Source organism: Bison bison, unplaced genomic scaffold (genome assembly GCF_000754665.1).
Source record: "Bison bison bison isolate TAMUID 2011002044 unplaced genomic scaffold, Bison_UMD1.0 scf7180017864043, whole genome shotgun sequence".
In the NCBI taxonomy this organism is placed as follows: Eukaryota; Metazoa; Chordata; class Mammalia; order Artiodactyla; family Bovidae; genus Bison; species Bison bison.
Window position 1 is genome coordinate 2990183 of NW_011494615.1, and position 25686 is coordinate 3015868.

Below are 25686 nucleotides of genomic sequence, written 5' to 3' on the forward strand. Positions count from 1 at the left end.
TGATTGGGAAACTCTCCTTGTGTGTCTGCTCCAAGTAGTGACTCGAGGATCCAGGACAGTGTGTATCTCCCATCTTCAATGGGTGGCCTCCATGGGGGCGATGGGAAAGGAAGAGAAAGTGCATGGTGTTTTGTGGCTCTGCCTGAAAGTGGTGCATATTACTTCTGTCTCTATCTCCATTCCATCAGCCGGAACTCAATAATATGATCTCAACTATTTGCAAGTAAAGCTGGAAAACAGTATTATTTTGTGGCTGAGAGGAGTAAAAGTGAATAATGCCATAGAGCCAGTCTCTGCCCTACCCCATGAGACTTTACTGTTGTGTCCATTCAGCGTTTAAGAGTCATTCTCATACTTAGCACTTCCTTGCTCTTTTTCCACTCTTGAGTATAATACGTTCCTTCTGGGATCACTTTCTGCCTGACGTACGTCATTTAGAATTTCTTTCAGAGAGTGCCTCTGGCAGTAACCTCTCTCAGTTTTATCTGAAATTTGCCATTCAATTTGCCATTCTCTTGAGAGATATTTATTATGGGACCTTTCCTTAATGATGGGAGAATTCCTGTTACACTGTCTACCTCAGGCAGCACTGGGATGTTTCCTGCTTGCTACACCTCATGAGACTATTAAAACTTATGCTCAGATTCACTCAGTTTTACAAATGCCTTTGAGTAAAATTGACTTCAGAAATCTAGTTATATCTCTGAATTCACAGAATTATTTAATTTTTGATCAAAGAATTACTTTATTGACAGATGATCAATGCATTTAAGATTTTATTATCTAGCATTTTTAGTAACTTTTTGATGGAGAAGGGAGCCCAAGGGGGACCCAATATAGTCTTCCATATTACTCTATTTTCTGATATTCTTCACAAGTTCAAGGCCATTTCCTCACCAAATGGTGACTTCTTTAGTAGAGGACAGATGTTAGACTTACTTTGCATTCTGTTCCAAAAGAAAAGCGTCTTCATTAATAGAAGTTGCAGATTAAATCTAAAGTGAAAGTGAAAATGAAAAAGTCTCTCAGTTGTGTCCGACTTTTTGCAACCCCATGGACTGGAGTGGGTAGCCTTTTCCTTCTGAAGGGGATCTTCCCAACCCAGGGATCGAACCCAGGTCTCCCACATCGCAGGCAGATTCTTTACCAGCTGAGCCACTGCTCTAAGGTAAACACAGACTGCCCACCCCCACATCACATAGAAAAATAGATATGGAACTCCCTGTATAAGGGGATTAAACCCACTCCCTCCGGGCTGATTGCTGTGTTGAGTGATCAAACTGCTGCTGCTCTGTCCAGCACAGCCTCCCAGCACCTTAACCAGAACCTGGCTCTTAGTATTGTATGTTAGTCACTCAGTCATGTCCGACTCTTTGCAACTCCATGGACTGTATCCCGCCAGGCTCCTCGGTCTGTGGAATTCTCCAGGAAAGAATACTGGAGTGGGTTGCCATTTCCTTCTCCAGGGGATCTTCCCGACCCAGGGATCGAACCCGGGTCTCCTGCATTGCAGGCAGAAGCTTTACCGTTTGAGCTACTAGGGAAGTTACTAGGCTCTTAGTAAGTGCTCCATAAGTACCCCATGAAAGCTGAGCTCACATATTTCTTTCTAACAAATTAGAGAACCACACAAATATATTTGTTAAATGTTTAAACATCTTTATGCATGGCACTCTGCTCTCTTGTGGGACTTAGCACATTTGGGTTTACAGTGAAGACTTTCTGGGTCTTTGCCTTTATATTTACAACTAATTCATTGTTCCCGTGAGGACAAGAGCCTGCATGCCACTTTCCATATACCTCACAGGCTAGTACAGTGCCTAGTGTGTGTGTGGCTGGTGTTCAGCAAAGTAGGTAGATTGGTTGGTCAAGTAAATAAACCTCTGAAATCACAGATATTTGCCATTTCAGAGCTGGTGGGGATTAAAGGTGTTGTTCACAGCCTCAGGACAAGAAATGCCCTAAGACAATGGTTAGCCAATACCTATCAAATGCAGTGGATCGTGCCCTACCTGCAGGTGGCTAGCCTCTATTCAGGTCACACATGAGCTCTTCTCACTCATTTGTGAGCTCCATCATACCCCACTCCACCCCATAGAGTAGATCCACATTAGGAGGCTTGTGGCTACAGAGCAGAGTACCTGTCACAAGACCACGACCCCAGTATGAGACCCCTGACTTGGCCACAATCAGTGGAGCACACTAGTACATCGAGGGTTGGTCATATTTTTGAGTAACAGGTAACATGGGGAGGAAGGCCTCAAAGCAGTTTCTGGGATCAACCCATGCTAATGGAGTGAGTTGCCATGTGCTTTTCCCAGATCTTTGGTTTCTGACCAGGTCTTGAGAGGAAAGGTGATGGTCAGCTTCCAGGACCTGTCACGGTCTCTGTTTCTCTGCAGCTGCGGGTCTTCAAGCTGGCCAAGTCCTGGCCAACCTTAAACACGCTCATCAAAATCATCGGCAACTCGGTCGGGGCTCTGGGGAACCTCACCATCATCCTGGCCATCATTGTCTTCATCTTTGCTCTGGTTGGCAAGCAGCTCCTGGGGGAAAACTACTGCCAAAAGCGGAAAAAAATTTCGGCGCCCAACGAAGATTGGCCACGCTGGCACATGTACGACTTCTTCCACTCCTTCCTCATCGTCTTCCGGATCCTCTGTGGAGAGTGGATTGAGAACATGTGGGCCTGCATGGAAGTTGGCCAGAAGTCTATCTGCCTCATCCTTTTCTTGACAGTGATGGTACTGGGCAACCTGGTGGTGAGTGCACGGGCAATGCAGGAGACTTCAGGGTTACCCTAGAAAGCTTTGATGTTGCACATGTGCTGCCACACTGCACCTCCCTGACGAAAAAGCCTTCAAACCTTTCAGAGAGGTGTGGGGTACATCATGAGAACTGTCCATTGGGAGGCAGCAGGAATAAGCTTATGTGACAGAGCAGGAAAGACCTGGTTTAGAAGCCCAGCTCCACCTCCAGTAAAGTTGGGTGATCCTGTGCAAGAGACAGTCTCCTGAGTTTTAATTCCCTTAAAATAAAAAAATAGTGCTTACTCATGGGCTTACTGGGAGAATTAAATTGTAGGAATAATATATGCAAATTGCCTAGTGTAGCATCTGAGCTATGGCAGAAAGTCAATAAATGTTAGTTGTTAGTTGTTGAAGGAAAATTTCCCTTCCCCACTGTAGGGGGTATCAGGAGATTTTTTTTGGGGGGGGAAGGGGTAGGGAATAAGAACTGACTGATATCTCGGAGCTATATGGGTTCTAGCTAAGAGCATGAGGACGAGCCCAATGGGACCAGAGGAAGGAGCTAGGTCATAGATAACATCCAACATCATGATGACAGTAACAAAATCCTCTCCCAGGCTTGGGGGAAGCCCCTCTGGAGGCCTTTATCCCAGTTGGCCCCACCACCCCTTCTCTGTCCCAGCCTGGCTCCTCCCCCTCAGCTTGTGTCCACTCTCTCAAGTTCCGGGTACCCTTGCTGTCAGCTCTGGCCTGGGTAGGGGGAAGGTGTGACTTCTAGGACCCGAACCATTCTCTCTCTCTCTCTTTTTTTTTTAATTGAAGTATAGTTCATTTACAACATTGTATTAGTTTTAGATGTATAGCTTAGCGATTTGGTTTTTTCCCATTATGAGTGGCTACAGGATATTGAGTGTGATTTCCTGTGCTATCCCTGTAAATTCTTACTGCTCATCTGTTTTGTGTATAGTCATTTGTATCTGTTAATCCCTTACTCCTAATTTATCGCTCCTCCTCCCACCTTTCCCCTTTGGTAACCATAGTTTAGTTTCTGTCTGTGAGTATGTTTCTGTTCTGTATATTCATATTTATTATTTTTTAGATTCCACATATAAGTGATATCATATAGTAAGTTTCTTTGTTTGACTTATTTCACTAAGCATTATATCCTTTAGGTCCATCCATGTTGCTAAAAATAGCAAAATATATTTTTTATGGCTGAGTAATATTCCATTGTATATATATGTGTGTGTGTGTGTGTGTGTGTTTATACACACCACATCTTCTTGAGCCAATCATCTGCTGATAGACATTCGGGTCACTTCCATGTCTTACAGGAGCCCCTTTCTTATTGCCCTGGAAGTCAACCAACCTGAATTCTTTTCCCATAAGATTTTTACAGATAAGGGAAAACTAAACCATAAGAGGGGATGACAAGACAAATCCAGGCTCTTCAAAGTCTTTCCCACCAGGGTTCCTGAGCCAGAGCAGCCTTCTACCTGCTCTCTGAGTAGGGGGCTGGACAGACTGCCTTTCCTCCCAGCTGAGCTCCCCATCCTTGCAGAGTCACAGGGGCCCCTGACCCTGAGGCAGGAACTTTGCCTCTCTGAGCATTTTTACATCCTCATGTCATTTCCTCTTCACAACCACTCTGAAAGGTAGGGGACCCCCACTCCCTGCTGATAGGGGAAGGACATGAAGTTGGAAGCAGAGAGGAGATGTACCCAGGATTCCAGAGTGAGCAGCTGAACCAGAGTTTGGCTGATAAGGGTGGTCCTGGGGCATGCCCAGGCCTGCTCCTTTTGTTGTCCTTTAATGTCCCTTTGCTCAGCAGGAGTGACCCTCCTCTGTGGTGGAGAATGCTTCCAGGCCCTGTTCATGTGGCATGGGCATGGACATCTTAAGGGCATCCCTGAGGCTCCTCTCAGTTGCTGTCAGAATGTCCATTTCCCCACGAAGACAAGCATCTTGGGAGGGCAGAAGAGGCCCAGGTGTGGCTGTCCTGCCATCCAGCTGCCAACCTGGTGGGCTGTGGAAGGGCTCAGCTCATCGACATGATCTTCCCTGCTACACCTTCTCTCCAGGTGCTTAACCTGTTCATCGCCCTGCTGCTGAACTCCTTCAGTGCCGACAACCTCACACCACCTGAGGACGACGGTGAGGTGAACAATCTGCAGGCGGCCTTAGCCAGGATCCAGGTGTTCGGCCAGCGCACCAAGAGGGCTCTTTGCAGTTTCCTCAGTCGGCCCTGCTTGCTCCCCCGGTCCAAGGCAAAGCCCCAGTTGGTGGTGAAAATCCCACTTTCCACCTCCATAGCCAAGAACCACATTGCTGCTGAGGGAGCCCTGGGGAGCCCCGGACGGCTCCCAGCTCTCAGAAGCCCCAGGGACGACCCCGGTGACTTCATCACCGATCCTAACATATGGGTCTCTGTGCCCATTGCTGAGGGCGAATCCGACCTGGATGACTTGGAGGAGAATGGTGAGGAGGATGCTCAGAGCACCAGGCAGGAAATGATCCCCCAAAGGCAGGTGAGAGTTCTCCCATGGGATAACCACAGGAAGCAGGGAGGGGCCTCAGGGCTGGAGTGACCAGGGGCAGCAGGGAAATTTTAATAAGAGGTTTTCCAACCTCAGGGCTGGTGCAGCCTTGAAGAACCCCAGGCAAGCCAGGAATAAGAGCCCTAGACATTAGGAAGCACAGGCCATGCCAAGTTCTCTGGAGAAGGTTGCATTTAAGCAGGGCAATCAGAGGGCAGGGGAAGTGTCTGATCCCCAGGCCACCTGGAGATGCTTGAAAGTGTCTTTCCTACAGCTGCCCCATTCATTCCACCCAACCGGGGCTTTGTGCAGGAGATGCGAATAAGATTCCTTTAAGAACAGGATGTTGTCCAAAAGCAAGGCTCCTCTCATCTTCACCAGCAGCCTAAATGATCACTATGTGACTCATTCATCCAACTTTTCCCGACAAGGGATGTCACAGGGAAATGACATTTGCTCCTTTGGCACCAAGGAATTTAAAGCACATTTTTGGGTAACATATATTTTTAAGTGCTTTGCACGGCTCCTTTCTACCTTAAGGTATAAATCAACCCTTGTTAACCTCTTCTCAACAACTGAGCACATGCGCCTCTCCACAACGTGGAAAGGCAGGGCTGCCTATGGGACCTGGGGACAGAGTGCTGCTGGCCAGGCCACTAAGTGGCCTCAGACAGCTGTGCTTTGAGTCTACAGCTCTCCCCTAGCCTCCTTCCCTTGCAGCTGTCACTGCTCTTGTGTTCCAGCAGCTGCTGTTATCAGCTGCCATATTTTACATGCCTTTGTCTGGGTGACAGCCGAAGGCAGGCCATCAACATCCCCCGAGTAAAGGACATGAACTCTGTCACAGCCGTCTCCACTCAGAGTCATTTTCAATTACTTTGGGGGTTCTTGGGGTCTCCAAAGGGCCAAGTTCATGACCACTCTGACCCCAGGACAAGTGACAATGGTCATGGCTAACATCTGTGGAGCCAAGCACTACTTGCTAAGTGCTTTGCAAGTATGAACATATTTAGTCATCAAAATAACCAAATAAAGTAGATCTTGCCTTCTCAAGTTTGCAGATGGGAAAAATAGAAATAAGAGAGGTTAAATAACTTGCCTAATGTCACACAGCTTGTCAGTAATGATGCCAGGAGCACACAGAGATCCATCTGGCTATATGTATATACATTAATTGTATGTATCAAGTCCTTGGCTCTGGCAGACAATGCTGTGCAATATCTCTTCAGAGTTAGAAGTGATCAACTGAGGGGGAGCCCAGGTACCCAAGAGAGGACTTTCTCTCACTATCAGGAGCAGCTGCAGCAAGTTGGGAAGTATGAGGACCGCCTGCCACCCAGGAGCCCAGGGTCTGGAATATCCTCTGAAGACCTGACTCCAGGCCTAGGTGAAAAGTGCAAAGGCGAAGCTCCTGCTCAGGGCCCTGCAGAGGTAGGTATGTGAGCTTCCTGGAGAGGTTGAAAGGCCTGCCGGACACTGACCAGGAATGGTGGGGCCCGGAGGATGGGGCCCGGCATGAGGCGTTCCAGACCATGCTCAACCAAACCTCATGTCTCATCTTGGGAGTTTTTAAAGTCCTTCCTAATCTCTGGGCTAATCAGTATGATTTTATTGGGAAGAAAGAGGTTCCATAGACTAGGGGGCCAGGACCCATTCCTCAACCTCTCTGAGCCCCTGTGCCTCCATCTGGAAGCCAAGTGGTTATGGCTACTTGGTAGGACTCTTTTGAAGCTTCCATGAGATGCTGCTTGTCAAATGTTTAGCTCCTGCCAGAAATGGTATAAGTGCCCAGAAAATGACAGGCAAGAAAAAGGGAAACAAAAAGACAATGCACAGAGAAAGCTGAGTATCTTTCAGAGCCAGCAGATAAAAGTCGGAGTTGCTGTGGGTGAAGAAGTCTTCCCTGTGACCACCCCCACTTTCTTTTGTCCACACCATCGTCTCTGGTCAAAACCAGACTGGTGCTGGGGAGAGGCTGTCTGTACTGAATGGTGAACTGATGGTCTCACATAGGCCAAACAGGAAGAAGATCTTATAAGCGGTAAAAATAAACTTGGTGGTTTCATTACTAATCTTTAAAGAAAACAAGTTACATTGAAAGAGGTATCTCTAAAGATTTAGCATCTGTAATAGCTCCATATTACATTCAAGAATTTAATAAGAATTTAACTTGACACCTAACCACCGAGTTCCAATGGTGACAGGCACCGGGCAGGCAAAGATAAGGAAGACATAATTCATCCTGAAGCTATCAAGCCCATCAGCTTGAGGAGTGCCAGCCACTGGCTGTGTGCCTCTGGGCAAGGCTGGCCCAGAGGGGTGAGAGAAGAGGGTGGGCTGAGGTGGGATTTGAGGGCCCTGGATGAACACCGGCCTCTTGGTTCCAGCTGGGTGAGGGGTACTCTTCATGTGGACAGCATATTTCTGCTGAGCATTGTTAGGACTCCGCTGGCTAGTCTTCTCAGTGCATTCCTGCTGGGGATTGTTTTTGTTTTTGTTTTGTCCATGACCCCGGCCAGGCAGGGAGGGGCCTGACAATGACAGATGGGACCCACCCACCCCCATTTGGGTCCATTAGCCGAGCGATCAGGTTTACTAATATGAGAGCAGCTTCAGCTCCTAATTGAATTCATCTGGAGACATTACAGGGCTGAAGCTGCCAGGAGGGCAGCAGGGCCCCTGCAGCATTGCTCCATGATTAAATATTCAAGCCCAGTGAACGCTGAGAGTCTTGATGGGTGTAATTACGGTGTCTCGGGCCATCGCCAGCCCTCCATCAGGGGCCTGGAGGTTTAAAGTCTTGCACGGCTGAACCTCTGGGGCTCCGCAGAGAGCACCGCTGTTCTGGGGTTCAGCTGGCGAGGCACCAGAACAGAAGGGGCGCCATGGTGGGTCCAGCCCCGAGGGGCTCTCTCTGTATCTCAGGGCATCTTGGAACTCCAGGCCCGTTGGGCCGATGGTGACCGTGTGCAGATTCACGGGGCCCCACGGAGAACTGGGTTCACTGCTGGGGCTTTTGCCCTGCAGGGAGCGGATGACACGAGCTCCTCGGAAGGCAGCACTGTGGACTTCCTGGACCCTGAGGAGATCCTGAGGAAGATCCCTGAGCTGGCAGACGACCTCGATGAGCCAGATGACTGCTTCACGGAAGGTAGAGTGGCAGCCACAGGCCTCCTCCCCTTGACATTCATTAGGGCCAGAATCCAGCTCATCTGGACACTTCTGTGTTCAGGGCTCTGGCCTGGGGTCCACGGGAGACAGACAAGCAGGATCTTTTGCTCCTTTCTCTCAGGCTTGAGGGCCCAGCGTCAAACACGAATGCCAGACTCCCAGAAGTTGAGCAGTGGAATCTGTATCTCCCGCCACATTAGACACAGCAAACAGATGCTCTGTCTTACTCATCACCTTTGAAAACACCTCACTGAGTTATAAACCTGCCCTGTTGAGAGTGAAAGAGAAAGGTAGCCACTGCCATGAACTCTTGATTGGGGACATAAAGGACCCAGAGGAGGGTAGGATCATCTGTGTCCCTCGATCCTTTGTGTGACTCTTACAGGCAGAACTTGCATCTTTTATCCTTCTTTTTCCTCAGTATTTAGAACAGCAAGGCCTGGCATGTCCTCAGTAGATATTTGTGCAATAAATGAATAAACATATTTCATATGATGAAAGTGATTGTGGCCTAAATAAACAAATGAACCATTTAATTGAGTTTCTACTTTCACATGACCCTGGGCTAGGCTGCCCCCCGGCCCCATCCCAGCCGTAAGGACCTCCCAGTTCAGCACAGGTTCAGGCATGGCCCCTCAGACACCCCCAGGCCCAAGCCCCATGTCTTGTCCAGCCACCAGAGAGGGTGGGATAAGGACAGGGACCATGATATCACCTGTAGGGAGGAAGATGCCTTGGAGGAGGTGAGAGTGAGCGAGACCAGTGGTGGAGAGGAGGAAGGGCAGGATGGAAAGGCTGCCTGAAAAGGGACCCGGCTTCTCTCACTTCCCAGGAAAGAATTCTTTTCCAAAGGAGCAGCAAGTGGCTTTCCCAGCAGAGCGGTTTCCCTGCCAGGGCTGGAGCCAAATGCGCTTCCTTTACCAGTGGAACATCACTCACCCCCAGGCCCTTCTCCCCACAGGCTGTGTTCACCACTGTCCCTGTTGCAGAGTGAACAGCTCCAGGTTTCCCTGGGCCACAGGCTGGCAGGTACGCAAGGCCTGCTTTCGCATCGTGGAGCACAGCTGGTTTGAAAGTTTCATTGTCTTCATGATCCTGCTCAGCAGTGGAGCGCTGGTAAGGGAGCATGGGGTCCCTACCCCAGAGTCCTCCAGGTGTGTGATCTCCCACCATCCAGAGGCCCTGGGGCTGAAACCCTGGGCTCCTTTGACTCCTGGGCTGGAAGTCCCCAACCTGTGACTGAAGGGCGATCTGCAGCCCAGCATGAGGGCTCCTCTTAGCAGGAGTGCATGATCTGTGCTTGAGGCGCCCAGGTCCTGGCCTGCTACATCTGACTGTGTGGATTTCAAGCCGTGAGTGTGGAGATCCCCTTTATAGACAGGGAAACCGACACTCAAAGGCTTCATGGGACTTGTCCAAGGCTACCCAGCTTTTCAGTCATAAAACCTAACTTTGCCCTCATTTGATCCAAAGTCCCTGATTTTTCACCTTCTGGCCTCCCAAACACACCGCCCTTTTCTGAGGGCCCAGAACCAGGAGGACCACCCTTCCCTGCACTATCAGGTCACTTGCAAATAACTGCTGTCATTCATTCAAAGCTCACGGAAAATCATCACAACAGCACTTCTCAAAATTTAATCGCCCAGGGAGCTTCTTAAGATGCAGATTCTGATTCAGTAGATCTGGGGTGAGGCCTGAGAATTTGCATTTCCAACAAGCTCCCACATGGTGCTGATGCTGGTCCACAGGCCACAGTTTGAATAACGAGGCCTTACAGTCAGAGAGATTCTGAATTGAGACACTTCCTAAACCGGTTCAGTGGTAAAGAACATGCCTGCCAATGCAGGAGATGCGGGTTCGATCCGTGGGCCAGGAAGATCCCCTGGAGGAGGAAATGGCACTCCAGTATTCTTGCCTGGAGAATTCCGTGGACTGAGGAGCCTGGCAGGCTGCAAACAGTCCACAGAGGTGCGAAGAGTTGAAAGCAACTGAACACACACTCATCCTAAGCCTCTTGCTGAATGCCCAGCTTTGTAGCACACGGAAGGATGTTTCCCTCTGCACCATGCCTTAGGCTCACCATGCAGTCTCAACTCATCTTCCCAGTGAACCAAGGTAGACATGGACACAGGAAGGGATTTGTCATCCTCAGGGGTCCACATTTATGGATGAGGACATCACAGCCCCGAAAGCCCCCAGCTCGTTAGTTAAAGGGAGTACTCACGCCCCAGCCTCCTGACTCATAGCCCCAGTGGTTCCACTTGTCTTGCTCCCCAGGTGTCACTTACTCCCTGAAAGCAATATGCTGACCATCTGGGCATGCACTCCAAAGCCACATTTCCCAGGAAGGGAGGCCAAACTGCTGAGGGTGTTGTCTCAGCATTCAGCAGGAGCCAAAGAAGGTGAGAGGGTCTGATGGGAGGAAAGCTAAGCCAGCAAGGGCCCAGAGCTGAGGGAGGAGAGTCTCATGCAGCAGGCTGGCCTGCCATCTTGGCTGAGTGGAGAGGGGCTGGCAGCATCTGGTGGTGCCCACTGCCCCAGCACAGGGTGGTGAGGTCTCTCTCAAATAGCAGTCTCAGCCTAGTGCTAAGTGCAGAGGCCACGCTGCAGGGCAAGGGGAGGCTGGGCAGCGCGTTCACCACACATACCCTTCCCTCTATCCTGAAAAAGATAACCTCATTCATTTGATGTGACTGTAACCACATTTGCTAGGGACTAGGTGCTTTCTTCATCATCTCCTTCTCTTCTCTCTCTACTCCCCTTCTCCACACACCCGAGCTGCTCCCCCGCCCTCCCTCCAGGCAGGGAGCACACATCCCACACCAGCTGCTGAACCCGCCCCAGCTTTGCTCTCCCATCCCCCTCTTCTTCCCCAAGGGACTGAACTGGCTGGCACCAAATTTAGTCTTCCTTATGCTTTTACTTTGAGTACATTAAAAAAAAAAAAATAGCATGAGTTTTTATCTGACAAAGTGCAAAAAAAATACTTGGAAATTATGGGAAAATGCAAAGAAAAAATAACACCCATTTTTCTATCACTCGGAGAGAATCTCACTTTGAAAACATTTTGGTGCACTTCCTTCCCGTCTTTTTTATGGATGTAATACATAAGTATTACAAAATGGAAATCACACTTGTGCATTTCATAATTTCTCAGTAAATTTTCTTGGTAATTTGGTCTTCCTGTCTTATTGACTGGCTGCAGTAGCTAACCCCCACACTCACTCCTGATAGCATTGAATCTGCCTACAATGCTGGAGACACAGGAGACCTGGATTCGACCCCTGGGTTGGGAAGATGCCCTGAAGGAGGGCATGGCAACCCACTCCAGTATTCTTGCCTGGAGAATCCCAAAGATAGAGAAGCCTGGTGGGCTACAGTCCATGGGGTCACAAAAGAGTCGAACATGACTGAGCAACTGAGAACACACACACATCCTTATGTGCACTCCTTTGGAGGTGTCGGTTTTTTTCCTGTCTTAGATCCAGCCTTAGAAGCAGAACTGGAAGCAGGAATTCTTGTGCAATTTGTGGAGGGCACCCTCTGGGCTTCCCTGGTAGCTCAGTTGGTAAAGAATCCGCCTGCAGTGCAGGAGACCCCAGTTCAATTCCTGAATTGGGAAGATCCACTGGAGAAGCAATAGGCTACCCCCTCCAGTATTCTGGCCTGGAGAATTCCATGGACTGTATAGTCCCTGGGGTCACAAAGAGTCAGACACGACTGAGTGACTCACTTTCCTCTGGGCTGGAGCACGTGAAGGAAGTAGGACAGAACAGGGAAAGGGGCTGGGAAAAGATGTGGTTCCCATGAAGCCCAGCCTCACCCTGATCCCATGGGCGCTCTGAAGCATAAAGGCCATCGCAGGACTGTTCCACCTTGAAACAAGGGGTCAGTCAGACACTGGCTGCAGCTGCCCCCAGAGGGGTGATACAGTCTCCTGAGGTGGAGTCCCTTCCCTTCAGCCCAGGGATGTGTTCTCAGGCAACAGGCATCACCAGCTGTTAGCAACCAACATTCACAGTAGCTGGAGATGGTCACACTGGTCCCTTCAACAGGATCTGAGTGGGAACCAACAATAGGTAGTGTCCTTAGGATACATTCTCGAAGGCAGAATTGCTGCATTTCTAAAACATTTGAGTCATATTCCCAAGTTAGGGGTCCAAAAAAACTCCACTAGTTTTCACTCCGCCCAGCTGTGTGTGAAAGGAGCTGCTTCCCCACAGCCAAACTGACTGGGGGTTCCCCTCACCCCATCCACCGCCCACCCCATGCCTCTTCCTCTTCATCAACCTGATGAAAGAGAAATGGCATCTTTTTCTTCATTTGGATTTCCTTGATTACTGGTGAAATGCAGCATTCTTTTCCAGAGTTCATTGGTGAACCTTACTTTCATTTTCATGAACATCCTTTGTTGCTTTTATTTTTAAACCAAGTCACTGTTAAAAAATCCCTTTGGTTCACTTCCAAAATCCAATTAGAGAAGGATTCCTTTCTCACTTGTGTTCGGCTTCCCTGCAAAGTATAAGCAGAACTGTGTGTCCCCGCTGGCTCCAGGGAAGTCCTGGTTTGGATCTCGCAGGGCCTCCTCCACTAGCTCACGCTACCTCCCCAGAGCAGAGAAAACAAAATGATGCAGGTGAGCTGTTCCCAAAGCTCCCCAGGGGCTGTGGCCAGGGCTGGCTAGATCCTTTCCTCTCCTCGGGCCCCACTGCTGTGGGTCTCGGCCACCTGTCAACTTGCTTCCTTCTTTCCAGGTCTTTGAAGATGTTTACCTTGACCAGAAGCCCACGGTAAAGGCCTTGCTGGAGTACACCGACAGGGTGTTCACGTTCATCTTTGTGTTTGAGATGCTGCTCAAATGGGTGGCCTACGGCTTTAAGAGTTACTTCACCAATGCCTGGTGCTGGCTGGACTTCCTGATCGTGAACGTGAGTGAACAGTGGGCACTTGTGGAGCTGGGGGTCCTTTCCTCTGGCTGATGGCTGTAGCTAGTGCAAAGAAAGTTTAGCAAGGGATCTGAGAATAGCCCTGCATCCCTGTGATCCAGGTAAGATCTAAACAGTACATGATTCCAACACAACAGTAACCTTTGAGTGAGTCTTTAGGTCCTTGGTCTCCATCCATAAAGACCACTTTCTACTCTCTGTATTTTACATTCAAAGCAAGATAGACATGACCTTGAGTCCACTGGCAGGGCTTCCGGACCTCAGGATGCTAAAGACTGCCTGGCACAGAGAACCTGCCCTCCCTCTGACTCAGTGATCTCCAGCCCTTGCTGTGCTTTAGAATCACTTGGGGAGCTCGTAAGAATACAGTGAACAAACACTCCTCTTCCCAGAGATTCATATCTTACTGGCCCTAGATGGAGTCCAGGCATCAGTGTCCTGTAAAAGTTTCTGGGCATGTCCAATGTGCGGACAGGATAGAGAACCACCGAGCGTGCACCACTGGCATTTCCCCAGCGGCACTAAGAGTGAGAGAGGCCCCACTGGAGAGGTGATGCCTGGAGCTTGTGTGTTCAGATGGACTTGTGGCCACTGGCCCTGCCTTAGGGGATTTACCAAGGGCCTCCCACTCATTAAACTTGAGATTTCTCAAAGCTCTGGGGAGACCATACTCAATAAAGTCTCCTAATAGTCCTTTTAGCCCCCAGAGCCCAGAGAGAGTGCCTCCTCTTCTTGACCATACAGTCCTCCCTCTGTCCAGGCTCTTGCAGTCTTGGCTTTTCAGGATGGCTGCCTGGGCTGTTTGTTCACTGCTGCATGTCTGAGGGTCCCTGCAGGCAGGGGAGGCACGTGCTAAGTCTTTCTCTGCTTCCCGCACTCCCACAGCCATCGGTGCCAAGGTCTGCACATCAGAGGTGTTAGGAAATGTGTCTGTATTTGGTGCTTGCCTCCTGAAGCTGGATGGAGTCCAGTTCAGAACATTCTGTCCAGCCTCCTGTGTTGGCAGGTCCCCCACAGCAGGCCTGGGCACCCAATTCTCTTCTTTCCTGATACCAATGCACTAGCAGCATCAGGCCACTGTATCACAGGGATTAGCTGTGAGGCCTGAAATCTGAGTCACAGGTGATAATTTTGTAGGTTATCAAATAATTATTCATAGATGAAGGATAAATGTTTAATTCCAGCCACCTACCCTCATGAGGGGCAGTCACTCCTAAGTAGGTCTCACTAATTTCAGTCCTAATCACCTGAAATGGTCACCCACTCATCCACCCATTTTCCTACTATTTCTCCTTCTGACAACCCATCCCTTCTTCCATTTATCTGACCGTTCACCCTTCCCTTCTTCCTTCCTTCCAAACATCCATTCATGTTTACGTCTCCTATTTATCCTCTGTCAGTCCTCCCCCTCCCTCCATCCATCCTCATTCTTCTTCCTCTCGTCCCTTCTGTCCCTCTGTTCACCCTAACTTTCTATCCATCCATCAATTGATTCTTAACCCTTCTCTTTCTATCCTTTGATTTCTCTATCAAACTGTCCAGTCATCTAACTTTCTATTCATTCATTCAAGCATCTTCCATCCAAGTATCCTTCTACTCATTCATTTCTATCTTTCTATTCTTCCTTTAATCTTCCTCATCCACCTGTCCTTCCTTTCTTCCACCCATCTGTCCATTCATCCCCTTTTCTTTCACTCATCCATCCTGTCAACCTTCCATCCATCCTCTCATCTCTTCCATTCCTCTCTCCATCTATCTTTTCATTCATCCATCAGTCATTTTATCCAGCCAGCCATCCTTCCCCAGTCCATCCACCCCATTTATCCACTATGTCAATTCTTCTTTGCCTTCTTTCTTCCATCCTCTCTTTCAATTCTATCATATCCCTCCTTGTATCATTTAATCCATTCTTCTATCCAATCACCCTTCAACTTTCTATCAATATATCTTCCTTCTTTCTTTCCTTTCTTCCATCCACTCATCCCAACATACTTCTGTCTTTCTTTCAATTTGTCAAAATGCTTATTTATAACTACAGAATATAAGATTGTCTTATGAAGTGCTCTGGGAGAGATAGAAGCCGAGAAATAAAAATTCCCTATCTCCAGAAGTTTATACTTTAATCCTCCAGCAGATAGGACACACAGAGAGAAATAAACATATGATGATTGAGGATGCTGTGAGCACTGCTGGAAGCAATTAGTGTCTTAGGGACATAGAGACATAAACCTGCATCCACTCTGGGGGGGGGCGCGTAGCTGGGAAGGCTTCATATAGAAGTTGGCATTAGATACAGAACTTAAAATGAGTGGGAGCAACAAGGTACAAAAAGGGGTGGAGCGGCCAATTTAATTAAAAGGTGACCCTGGGCAGAGGCACAGACACAGGTACATTTAGGGAATGATTTGATTTGGGTAGGGTATATGGATGATACATGACTGGCAAAGCAGGCTGTGGCCATATAATATAGGCTAAGGAGTCTGGAGCTTGTCCTGAGATGATAAAGCATCAGGGAAGGTTGGGAGTAAGGGAGAAACATGATCATAATCAAATTTGCAGTGGAGAATGGATGGGATGGATGCAGCAATGGGGCCTAGAGATCAGTCGGGAGGCTTGTGGCCTGAGCTGTAGGAATGGAGTTGGACTTGAGCAGGAGGGCTTTGATGGAGAGGCCCCAGCTACTGATTGCCCCAACTGCAGATTTTGCAGCCCTCCTGGGGACTGAGCAAAAGACTGAACAGGGTCCAGGATGGAACTGGCCCCAGACCTCCTGCTGTCAGTCAGCCAGGCAGCTGGGTGCCACCTGGTGACGTCTGGAGAGTTGCCTGAATGAAGGAAGGGGGTCCTTCCCATTCCATTTTTTTGTCCTAGTGGAATAAGCTACAGTTCAGAGAACAGGCATTATTTGGGGCTCTAGCACCCAAGTGTAAACCCTTTCTTTTCTGACACACCCACCCAGCTATCAAGACAGACTGAGCCTGAATTCAGCCCACCAGTCATGGTGCCGTTGGGGTCTCCCAGGACTGGGTCACAGTCTCTGGCAAGCTCATGCCAAGGCATAAGGTATCTCTCTGGAACCTTCAAAGTTCCTGGGAAGCATGACCATTTTTCCATGTCAGTTTGTGTCACTTGCAGTCCTTGGTCCAACACTTCAAAAATGCAAAACCGACTGACCAGCAGGGACTCACAACTCAAGTCACCGTGCCTCAGCTGTCTGTCAAGGCTGAATCTCCTGACCCCATGCCGGTCATCCTCCTGCAAAATTGCAAAACCGACTGACCAGCAGGGACTCACAACTCAAGTCACCGTGCCTCAGCTGCCTGTCAAGGCTGAGTCTCCTGACCCCATGCCGGTCATCCTCCTGCAAAATTGCAGAGCTGTGAGGGCCTCAGAGTTCTCTTAGCCTGACTCCTCACTTTACAAAGGGTAACAACTTTTGTAAACCTGGACTAGCAAGGCACTGACTGAAGGTTGCAAAAAAATCAGTGTTGAAAGGGAACTAGACCCCACCCAGCTTCTCCAGTGGCTCAGTGGTGAAAAATCTGCCTGCCAATGCAGGAGACACAGGAAAATTCCCTAGGTCAGGAGGATCCCCTGGAGAAGGAAATGGCAACCCACTCCAGTATTCTTTCCTGGGAAATCCCATGGACAGAGGAGCTGTCAGGCTACAGTCCATGGGGTCAGACGCAACCGAGCGACTAAAAAACAGATCTCACCCAGCCCAGGACTCTTTCCTTCCCTCTTTTCTGAGCACATACAATTGAGAATCACTTTATATTCCTCAAGATGGACTTTCAGCGTCACCCCCATGAAGGGCCAGCATCTCTATCCAAGTCTCTGAAAGTCAATCAAATGTTAAAGGCTGTTGGGACCTGGCTAATGCCCCTAGAGGGGAAAGGGAAGGCTGATTTACTCCACCAGGAGCTTGACTACCTACAACCAGGGGGTGGCAATGTGAGAGACTGAGATTTTCTTCAACAGTAGTTCAGATTAATGTTGAATGAAAGCTTTAATGAAAGTGAAGAGATTGGACTCTTGCTTTACTTCTCATTAGAGTTCAGAATAAGGTGGAAGCCAGGATGATGGCTCCTACAGAGTAGGGAGTGGGAGGGATTTCCTGTCTTCTTCCACCAGGGCCAACTGAGGAAATTTAGGGTGATGCTTTTGCTCTCTGCCTGCTCTCTTGTCAGATCTCATTGACAAGCCTCATAGCGAAGATCCTGCAGTATTCTGATATGGCATCCATCAAAGCCCTTCGGACCCTCCGTGCCCTGCGGCCACTGCGGGCTCTGTCTCGATTTGAAGGCATGCGGGTAAGACTTACCTCCTAACTGCTCTGGTCTGCAGCATTTGGTTTCCACGCCACCTTCATGCTCTGTGTACCACTGACCCTGAGCGCTGGGCCCCGCCCCCAAAGAGCTCCACTTTCTGCTGTCACACTGGTGGTCCTGCAGTGTCCCAACTCTCCTGGTTCTCCTTCAAGTCCCTCTGTAAGCGCTCTTCGCTTCTCACATCCAACAGGACCCAGACCTCACTCTCTCTTGCTCTCAGTGAGGTGACCCTGCTTCACGCCTTTTGTCCTTATTGTAAAAATCTTCACAACATCCCAAGCTCTTCATCTTTCCATGACAAATAAGCCTTGCCTCTGACATTCCTTTTAAATGCAGTGACAGACAGCAGCTTGGCCACCACCCACCCGCAGGGATCGTTTCTCCAACCCAGCCCAATCATTTGTCCTCTGGATTCTCTCCTTTGATCCATCCCTCTCCTCATCCATGGCTTCAGCCTCCACCTTGCCCTCCCTGTCTTCCTCAGAAGGGAATGCTCACAAGCCTGGCCCTTGTCTCACAGGGGGACAAGGGACTGCACATTTCCACCCCCCTTCCTCATAACCATGAAAGTCTCCTAGTACAGAAAGCAAGGTTTCTTTCTTCCTCCACCATTGCCTCAAAAAATACACAGTACTTTCAAAACAAGTGTGGGCTTTTAAAATTAACTTGTATCTTTTCAAACACTGGGAACTTATGATTGAAATATTTTGATATTTATCTTATCTCCAGGTTGCTGATTTACAAATCAGGAAGTTTGTGAATATGAATTTGGGTTCTCACTGATTATTGACCAAAGTACACTATATATTTTATAAAAATATACTTTATAAAATAAAGTTCTGGAAGTCTGTGTGTGCAAGTACAAAACACACTTGCACCGCCAACTGAGCATGTATGCACTTATAAATGTGTCCTCAATTTTGAGGAAAGACAGTGGGCCCTGCTCTGAATGACCTTGAGAGAGAAGGTATAAACCCATCTTCAGCTGCCCAGTGCCTCTGTCTTCTGAGTCTGAATTTTGGCTCTGATTAACCCACTTCTCTTCCTTCCAAAGGCCACTGGCTTGTGACGCAACCTGAATAAATGTAGAAAGAATTGGAATTTAGCAAGAAAAGTGGAACATTGGTGGGGCTCCAGGTCTTTTTGCCTTTCTCCCCAGGTGGTGGTAGATGCCCTGGTGGGTGCCATCCCATCCATCATGAATGTCCTACTCGTCTGCCTCATCTTCTGGCTCATCTTCAGCATCATGGGCGTGAACTTCTTCGCAGGGAAGTTTCAGAAATGCATCAACAAGACCAATGAAGGCTTTCTTCTTGTGCCGTGGTCTACTGTGAATAACATATCTGACTGTGAACGTCAAAACCACACTGGAAGCTTATTTTGGGTCAATGTGAAGGTCAACTTTGATAATGTTGCAATGGGCTACCTCGCGCTTCTGCAGGTGGTGAGTCCTGAGATCAACCTTGTCTCTTCCTTTGGCTGCTCAGTAATGTGGACAGTCTGGGGTCTCCCAGAAGATGCTATGTGGAGACTCTGCAAGGGATAGCACTCAATGTGAACTGAGATTGTTCCCTATTCCTACAGAGGACACTGTGAGGCTAGAGGAGCTTATCAGTGAGTGCGACCTCATAGTGGTGCAATTGGACCAATGTGGGCTAACAGAATAAAGGGATGGGCTTGCCATGGGACTGTATTGGGTGATAATTTAGAATTCACTACTTTCACAAAATAGACCTGATTTAGTCACATAGACTAAACAGTCTTCTACTGCAAATCATCTCCTAGAGGGTAACGAACTATGTTCCAGGTCTGTTGTAATGACAAGTAATGTTGGCTTGTGAATGTCATTAACATTCACACTTCCATTCATTCATTCATTCATCCCTTGCCTTCATCCACTTGTCATTCAGTGCTGCTGCGATTACTTATGTTTGTCACGCAGTTACCCACAACTTTCTGCACGCCACCATTTGTTCACAGATTTGTTCCACAACTAGTCCCTAAGTAGCTATGGCATGCTAGGCTCTGAAATCAGAGATGTGTCAGAACTGGCTCCGGGGAGTGGCGGGCGGGGAATGCTCTATGAGAAAAACAGACAAATAAGTGAATCAAAATAGAGGCCGATGGAGATGACTGGGCGGACACTGAGTGGCCTCTGCTCCTTGTTTCCAGGCAACCTTTAAAGGCTGGATGGACATCATGTATGCGGCTGTCGATTCCCGGGATGTGAGTCTCAGCCTGCAGCCCCTCCTGCCTCTCCCTCTGTGCATCCCACCCACACTAGTCTATTTGAAATGGACTGAAAGCGGCCTTGGTGCTGAGAGAGGCGATCACCCAGCAGTCTGGCACCATCCCACAACCCGGAACAGCGGCCAGCAGGCCCTCTGTTGGATGTTTAAACCGACCTAGTCTTCTAGGCTTCTCAAGTTCTTCCTCTGTTCACCATTGAGGAAATTATCAGAGAACCTCTAAAAGACTGTGTGTGAGGGTACTCCCTGGGCAGAGGTGGGGCCAAGGGCAGTGTAGCTAGAACAATGGAATTTCAGACACCATCATGGCAGCTGATAGGCGGAGATGGGTGCTGTTGGGGAAAGACCCTTTCCTGCTGGGGCAAAAGACACTACCGACCGTCCGTCCCATGTCCCCTCGGCCCCCTCTGAGTTCGCCCTCATGCTCTGTTGCTGGTTTTATCTGAGATTTGATTTTCTTCAGTGCCTCAGAGTTTGCTCAGCAGCTCCTCCTGCAAGCGCAGAGGACCGCAAGTCCACAGGGGTGACCCTCACACGTCAGCTGTGGGAGTCTGTAGACACATGCCCTTGCCTCCTTGTCCCTTCGAAGCACGATTCTGAGCTGTGTTCTGCGGTCCTTAGAGGATGGCGCGCCACTTGCCTGTGATGATGGCGCGGCCTTTATCCTGTTGCTGCTTCCCCTCCCCGCCCTCACTTCTGCTTCCTGGGATCACCTCCCAATAAGCCCCCTGCACCCAGGTCCTTGTCTTGGGGCTCAGGGTTCTTTGGGGTTACCACAAGGTAAGACGCCCCCTTGTTCCCATGCCACCACTTGTCTGCTCACAGGTGAACCTGCAGCCCAAGTGGGAGGACAACGTGTACATGTACTTTTACTTTGTCATCTTCATCATTTTTGGCGGCTTCTTCACACTCAATCTCTTTGTTGGCGTCATCATTGACAACTTCAACCAACAGAAAAAAAAGATAAGTGGGGCTCGAGTGTTTCTGCGGTAGTGGCACATCTTAGACTTCCCATCTGTCCCCTGGCCTCAGGACTGAGGCACCACTAGTCACAGCCCCCATGCCTGACCAGGAGCCCAGTCTTGGCCTTTAGCACCAACACTGCCCCTGGCCCACTGATGTCAGCCTTCATCCCTGTCTGGAGTCGGGCCCAGAAAGGGCTGAAGGCTGCCACTGGGGGCAATAACAGTGGTGTGTATTATCCTGTCTCTCTGCACTTAGGGGGCCAGGACATCTTCATGACAGAGGAGCAGAAGAAATACTACAATGCCATGAAGAAGCTGGGCTCCAAGAAGCCCCAGAAGCCCATCCCACGGCCCCTGGTGAGCCCCAAATCCCCCCACCCCCTCTAGCAGGGCATGTCACTCCAACCTGACAGCCCATGCCTGTGCTGGTAGGGGTCTGACCGAATTCTCTGTGGAGGAGGACATCTAGTTGAGTTTGGGGATGAGCTAATGAGAGTTTCCAGGCCCCAGGAAAAAAGGTCTGCAAGAAGCAACTCTGGTCTTCTGGAGTGAACATACTCCTGTAGATGTTCCAAATAGACCCGTGTAGGGAAGTAGTGAATTGCCCAACAGGGTTAGGGTTCCAGCACCAGATCAGAAACAGATTAGGCTAAATGATATTAAGGATGGTTCGAGACCTGAGATTAAACATTTGTGATTATGAGTCATGATGTAGGTTGCAATGTATCTCCAGGCTCCCCACCACATTCCACCCTATGCTTACAGGTAGACAGAGAGAAAATGGCCAAACCCAGCCCAGCTGGGATCCTGGGCCCAGTCATGGTCATGGTCAGGTGACACAATAGGAACCAAAAATTATCCCACTTTAGTGTTTAAAGACTGACCAAAGCTTAGCGCCATACCCCTCTTTGATTCTTTTGTTCACTAAAAGCCATGGCTCAAGCCCATTAGCCCTTCCTCACACAAGGGCAAAGCCTAAGGACCTTCAGCAAAGGTACAGGCCTTTTCCTAAATGAATCAGGGAAACAAACATTCTGTTGGTCAAGGGATTAGGATTTCTAAATCAAGGCATGGGGTTTGCATAAGTTACTAAAAACTTCATGAGCACAAAGTCTTAAAAACATTTACAGGAGGGGAAAATGCTGTGACCTGTCACATACTTTACTTGGAAACTGTGATCACAAATGTATCACTACTCTCAGTTCTGATAAGAGGTGTTACAGTGGGGAGTGAGAGGACGTTCAGATCTCTGTAGGGGCAGAGGTTTCCTTCCAAATCCAGTGTAAGATCAAGATAACTGGGGTTGAATTAGCCTGAAGTGAGTCCCTAAGGTTCAGCGAGTATCCCTCCAATGTCCAATGAACAAGTTCAAACTTAGAAGATGTAGATGAAAGGCTGAGCCCAGCCAATCATACTCAAGTAGGGGTTATGGGCGAAGGCTCCTAAGACCTACTGAGAAGCAAGCAGCTGAGTCTTTGCTAGTCTATACTGATGGCTGGACTGGTTTTGAATCCATGTTTGAACAGACAGCAAGGTGTTCTCTGCTAGAGGCAACCCTTGGCAAAATCATGACTGCTTGGGGTACCTCTCCCTACATACTTGCTTCATCTCTCTATAACATCTCAGCTTCTCCCCTCTCATCAGTCAATCCCACATGCCAATCACAGCTTTCTCCTCTCAAGGAGGACAATTTCCTTGGGACAGAGTGGGTTCTATTTCCAAAAGGGACCATGGAGAGGGTGCTGTCTGAATACAAAGGTAGGACTCTAGTGTTGAAATTCCAGACAGTGCAATAGGGGTGGAAGTCAGTGGTTGAGTAGGAAGACCTACAACAAAATCATCATGTTTCTTAATTGTGTGCACCATCCCCAAGGTCCTCCAAGGTGGGCACTGGAGGAGGCCTTCCATGTGGGTGAGAAAAGTAAGGCCTCATAGCCCAGCTGAGTTCCTGACATTAGTCATTCCTTTGGATGGGATGGGGGTGTATCATTAACTATCAGCACTAATAGCTCTAGTGGAGGAACGTGACTCTCTCCTTAATATTCTGGTCCAGGCATGGCCAACATTCTTTCCTTTGTTCCGTTCAGCATAGCTGAGGCAGGGTTGGAACATTTAAACAAGACTTTGAGGCTTAGGGATGCCAAAAGGGAAACTGGCAGAGCAGGACCCGAGCAGCAATTGCATCTGGCTGGTCTCCAGGACCCACAAGCCTTGGCCCATCCTAGCTCCTGGCTGGCATCCATATGGCAGGCGACATCTTGGCACCCACTATCCACTGGGACAAAGCTGATCATCTGCCCTCCACAATGTCCAGAGCCAAGAAAGAAGCCCAAGCCCAAAGAGAAATGCCTGCTCCCATCTAAGACTCACCTTCCCAGGTCTGGTCTCCTCCTCATCAGATTACTAGCACTGGAATGGCCACCTTCTTCCCTAAGGGGTCCCAACAGGTGGAGCTGGTCAAGTAAGGTGAGCATTGGTATAGGACTCTGCTCCACAGGTGCACGTGTGCCAGTTCATAGCAGGGCCAACCTCGGATGACATACAGACCTCCAACACATGCATGTACATAGTACTCCTTGCCTCAGGTGAAGCCCAAGTTCTAAATCTTTTGCTTCATTATAGCAAAGACAAAACCTTTCACAAAACTGGTAAATTTTATTCTGCAACATTCCCTACTATAGAAATCACTAAAAGTAGGTTTCATATACTCCACTTTATAAGAAAATAATAGGCTCCAGAATATCACATCATCAGTCACCCACTTCATCATCTCTGAGAGCACCGAGGGTTGCAAAGAGGTGATCTCTGCCCACAAGCTAAGCCAAGAGCAGCTAGAAAGCTGCATCATTCCCCAGCAGCTGAGTATCGAGGACAAACATGATGTCCAGACTTAGCAGTGTTGCCTGCTCTGTCTCATTAGAAGTCATGAATGGGCCTGTATTTTTTTCACCATTTTCAGTGATGAAATAAAAACTACCAGTGCTCAGCATCCCAGAAAAGACATGAGCCAGCAGCTATGCCTGGAGCCAGGCCCGCCTGGGTCTGATTCTTTGCTCAAACTCTGCAGGGTAGCATCCCATCCCCACTGTGAAGCAGAAAGCAGGAACCAGCCTCTATCACGGCCCTTCTCCCCTCTGCCTGCTTCGCAGCTCCTGGGAGCTCCCTAGCGAGACTCATAACAGGTTCCTTTCTCCCTCACAGCCACTCATGCAGAGCTCTGCACATACTATGCACTCAGGAAGTCCTTCTTGTACAGAAGTAAATGTAAGCAACCTAGTGGAGTGACTTTATAATTCTATTTGAAGTGTAATTCAGTTGTCCATTCATTCAGCTATCTATTGATCATCTAGTGCATGCTAGATACTATGCAGACACTGGGGATAGAGCAGTGAGATGTTCCTGCCCTCACAGAGATGGCAGTCCAGTGACGCAGGAAAACAATTAGCAAAATCACACACATATTAGTTCACAGGCTGGAGAAATTGCCAGGAAAGAAAGAATGGGGTGAAGAGCAAAGGGTACCTAAGACTGAGCCTGGAGGAACTCTAACATCTCAAGGTTGAGTAAAGAAGACTCAAAAAAGAGCAGCCAGAAAGGCAAGAAAAGAATCGGGGAAGTAAGGCCTGCTAGGAACCAAGTAAGGAGCATTTCAAGGTGGAGGATGTGCTAAATGATGTCAAACAAGTGTTTTGGGATTTTGCATCATGGAGGTTATGAGATCTTAACAAGAGACATTTTAGCGACAGGATGGGGACAAAAGCTATGTTGGACGAGGCTGAGGAGTGCATGGGAAACAATGACTACACATAACTCTTTCAAGAAATTTAACTGTGAAAGTGGGGAGAGAAGTAGTCTGGTAGCTGGAGAGAGACATGAGGTTTAAGATTTTTCTCTAAGGAAAAGCTAGATCATTAGAGATTTAGCTAAGGATCTGAGAGCAAATAGCTAAGAGTGGTCAAGTGTGGCCAAGAGTCTCACTCATCAGTAATAAAGCAGAGGGACCAGGATGTAGGTAAGTGGTAGCAAAGAAGAGGGGGTGAAGGTGGGCTAACTTGATGATGCAGGTGTCAGAGGAGGAGAGGTTTTATGAGACACAGGAGGAACAAAGGTCTGGGAGTGACCGTGAGGAATTAGAGGGACTTCATCTCTGTCCCCAGCCCTGGGGTCTATGGAGTGGGGAGAATAAGCAGCTGGTGAGTAAGAGGAGAAGTTTGCCGATCAAGGCAGGTGAGTTCCAGAGAGCTCAGAAGTGTCAAAGACGAGGTGAGGGAGGAGAGTAAAGTTGGAATCAAGAACTCACAGAACAGTAAGATGTTAACAGCACAGGAAAGACTAGAGGGCCACACAAGGAAAAAAATTTTTTTAATGCCATAAAAACAGCCCCTATCCAAAATGATATCTTGGTTGTCCAGGCCACTCTGCCTTCCTCTAAGAAAGCAAATAACCAAGACCTGACTCTGTGCCCTGCTTAGACATCTATCCAGGAATAAAAATAGCATTTATAAGAATCAGTTGTACCACTGCACTTGACTTTATATGCGTGTGCACTACTCGACTTGACTCTCAAATAATTTTTCAAGAAGTTCTTGAACTCTTGCTCTATGCAGGGCACTGCAGGAACACAAAATTAAATAAGACATGACCCCTCCTCAAAGAGCTCATTTTCTAGTAGAAAAGAGAGGTATACAGGAAACACTAGAACTCTAGACTGACTGTAAAGGCTGTTCAGTTCAGTTC

At 48.6% G+C, this 25686-nt stretch overlaps 1 protein-coding gene across 1 annotated transcript in view; it reads left to right on the forward strand.

Annotated features, from left to right (window-relative positions):
* The window catches only part of SCN10A (sodium channel, voltage-gated, type X, alpha subunit), an 88710-nt gene that overhangs the window by 57579 nt on the left and 5445 nt on the right, over positions 1-25686 (forward strand). Inside the window, exons 15-25 of the mRNA XM_010835571.1 lie at positions 2403-2762; positions 4832-5278; positions 6581-6718; positions 8315-8438; positions 9420-9574; positions 13213-13386; positions 17595-17717; positions 18895-19179; positions 19908-19961; positions 20810-20947; positions 21202-21306. Coding sequence (XP_010833873.1) covers positions 2403-2762; positions 4832-5278; positions 6581-6718; positions 8315-8438; positions 9420-9574; positions 13213-13386; positions 17595-17717; positions 18895-19179; positions 19908-19961; positions 20810-20947; positions 21202-21306 — 2103 coding nt within the window. The remainder of the gene's footprint in view (positions 1-2402; positions 2763-4831; positions 5279-6580; positions 6719-8314; positions 8439-9419; positions 9575-13212; positions 13387-17594; positions 17718-18894; positions 19180-19907; positions 19962-20809; positions 20948-21201; positions 21307-25686) is intronic.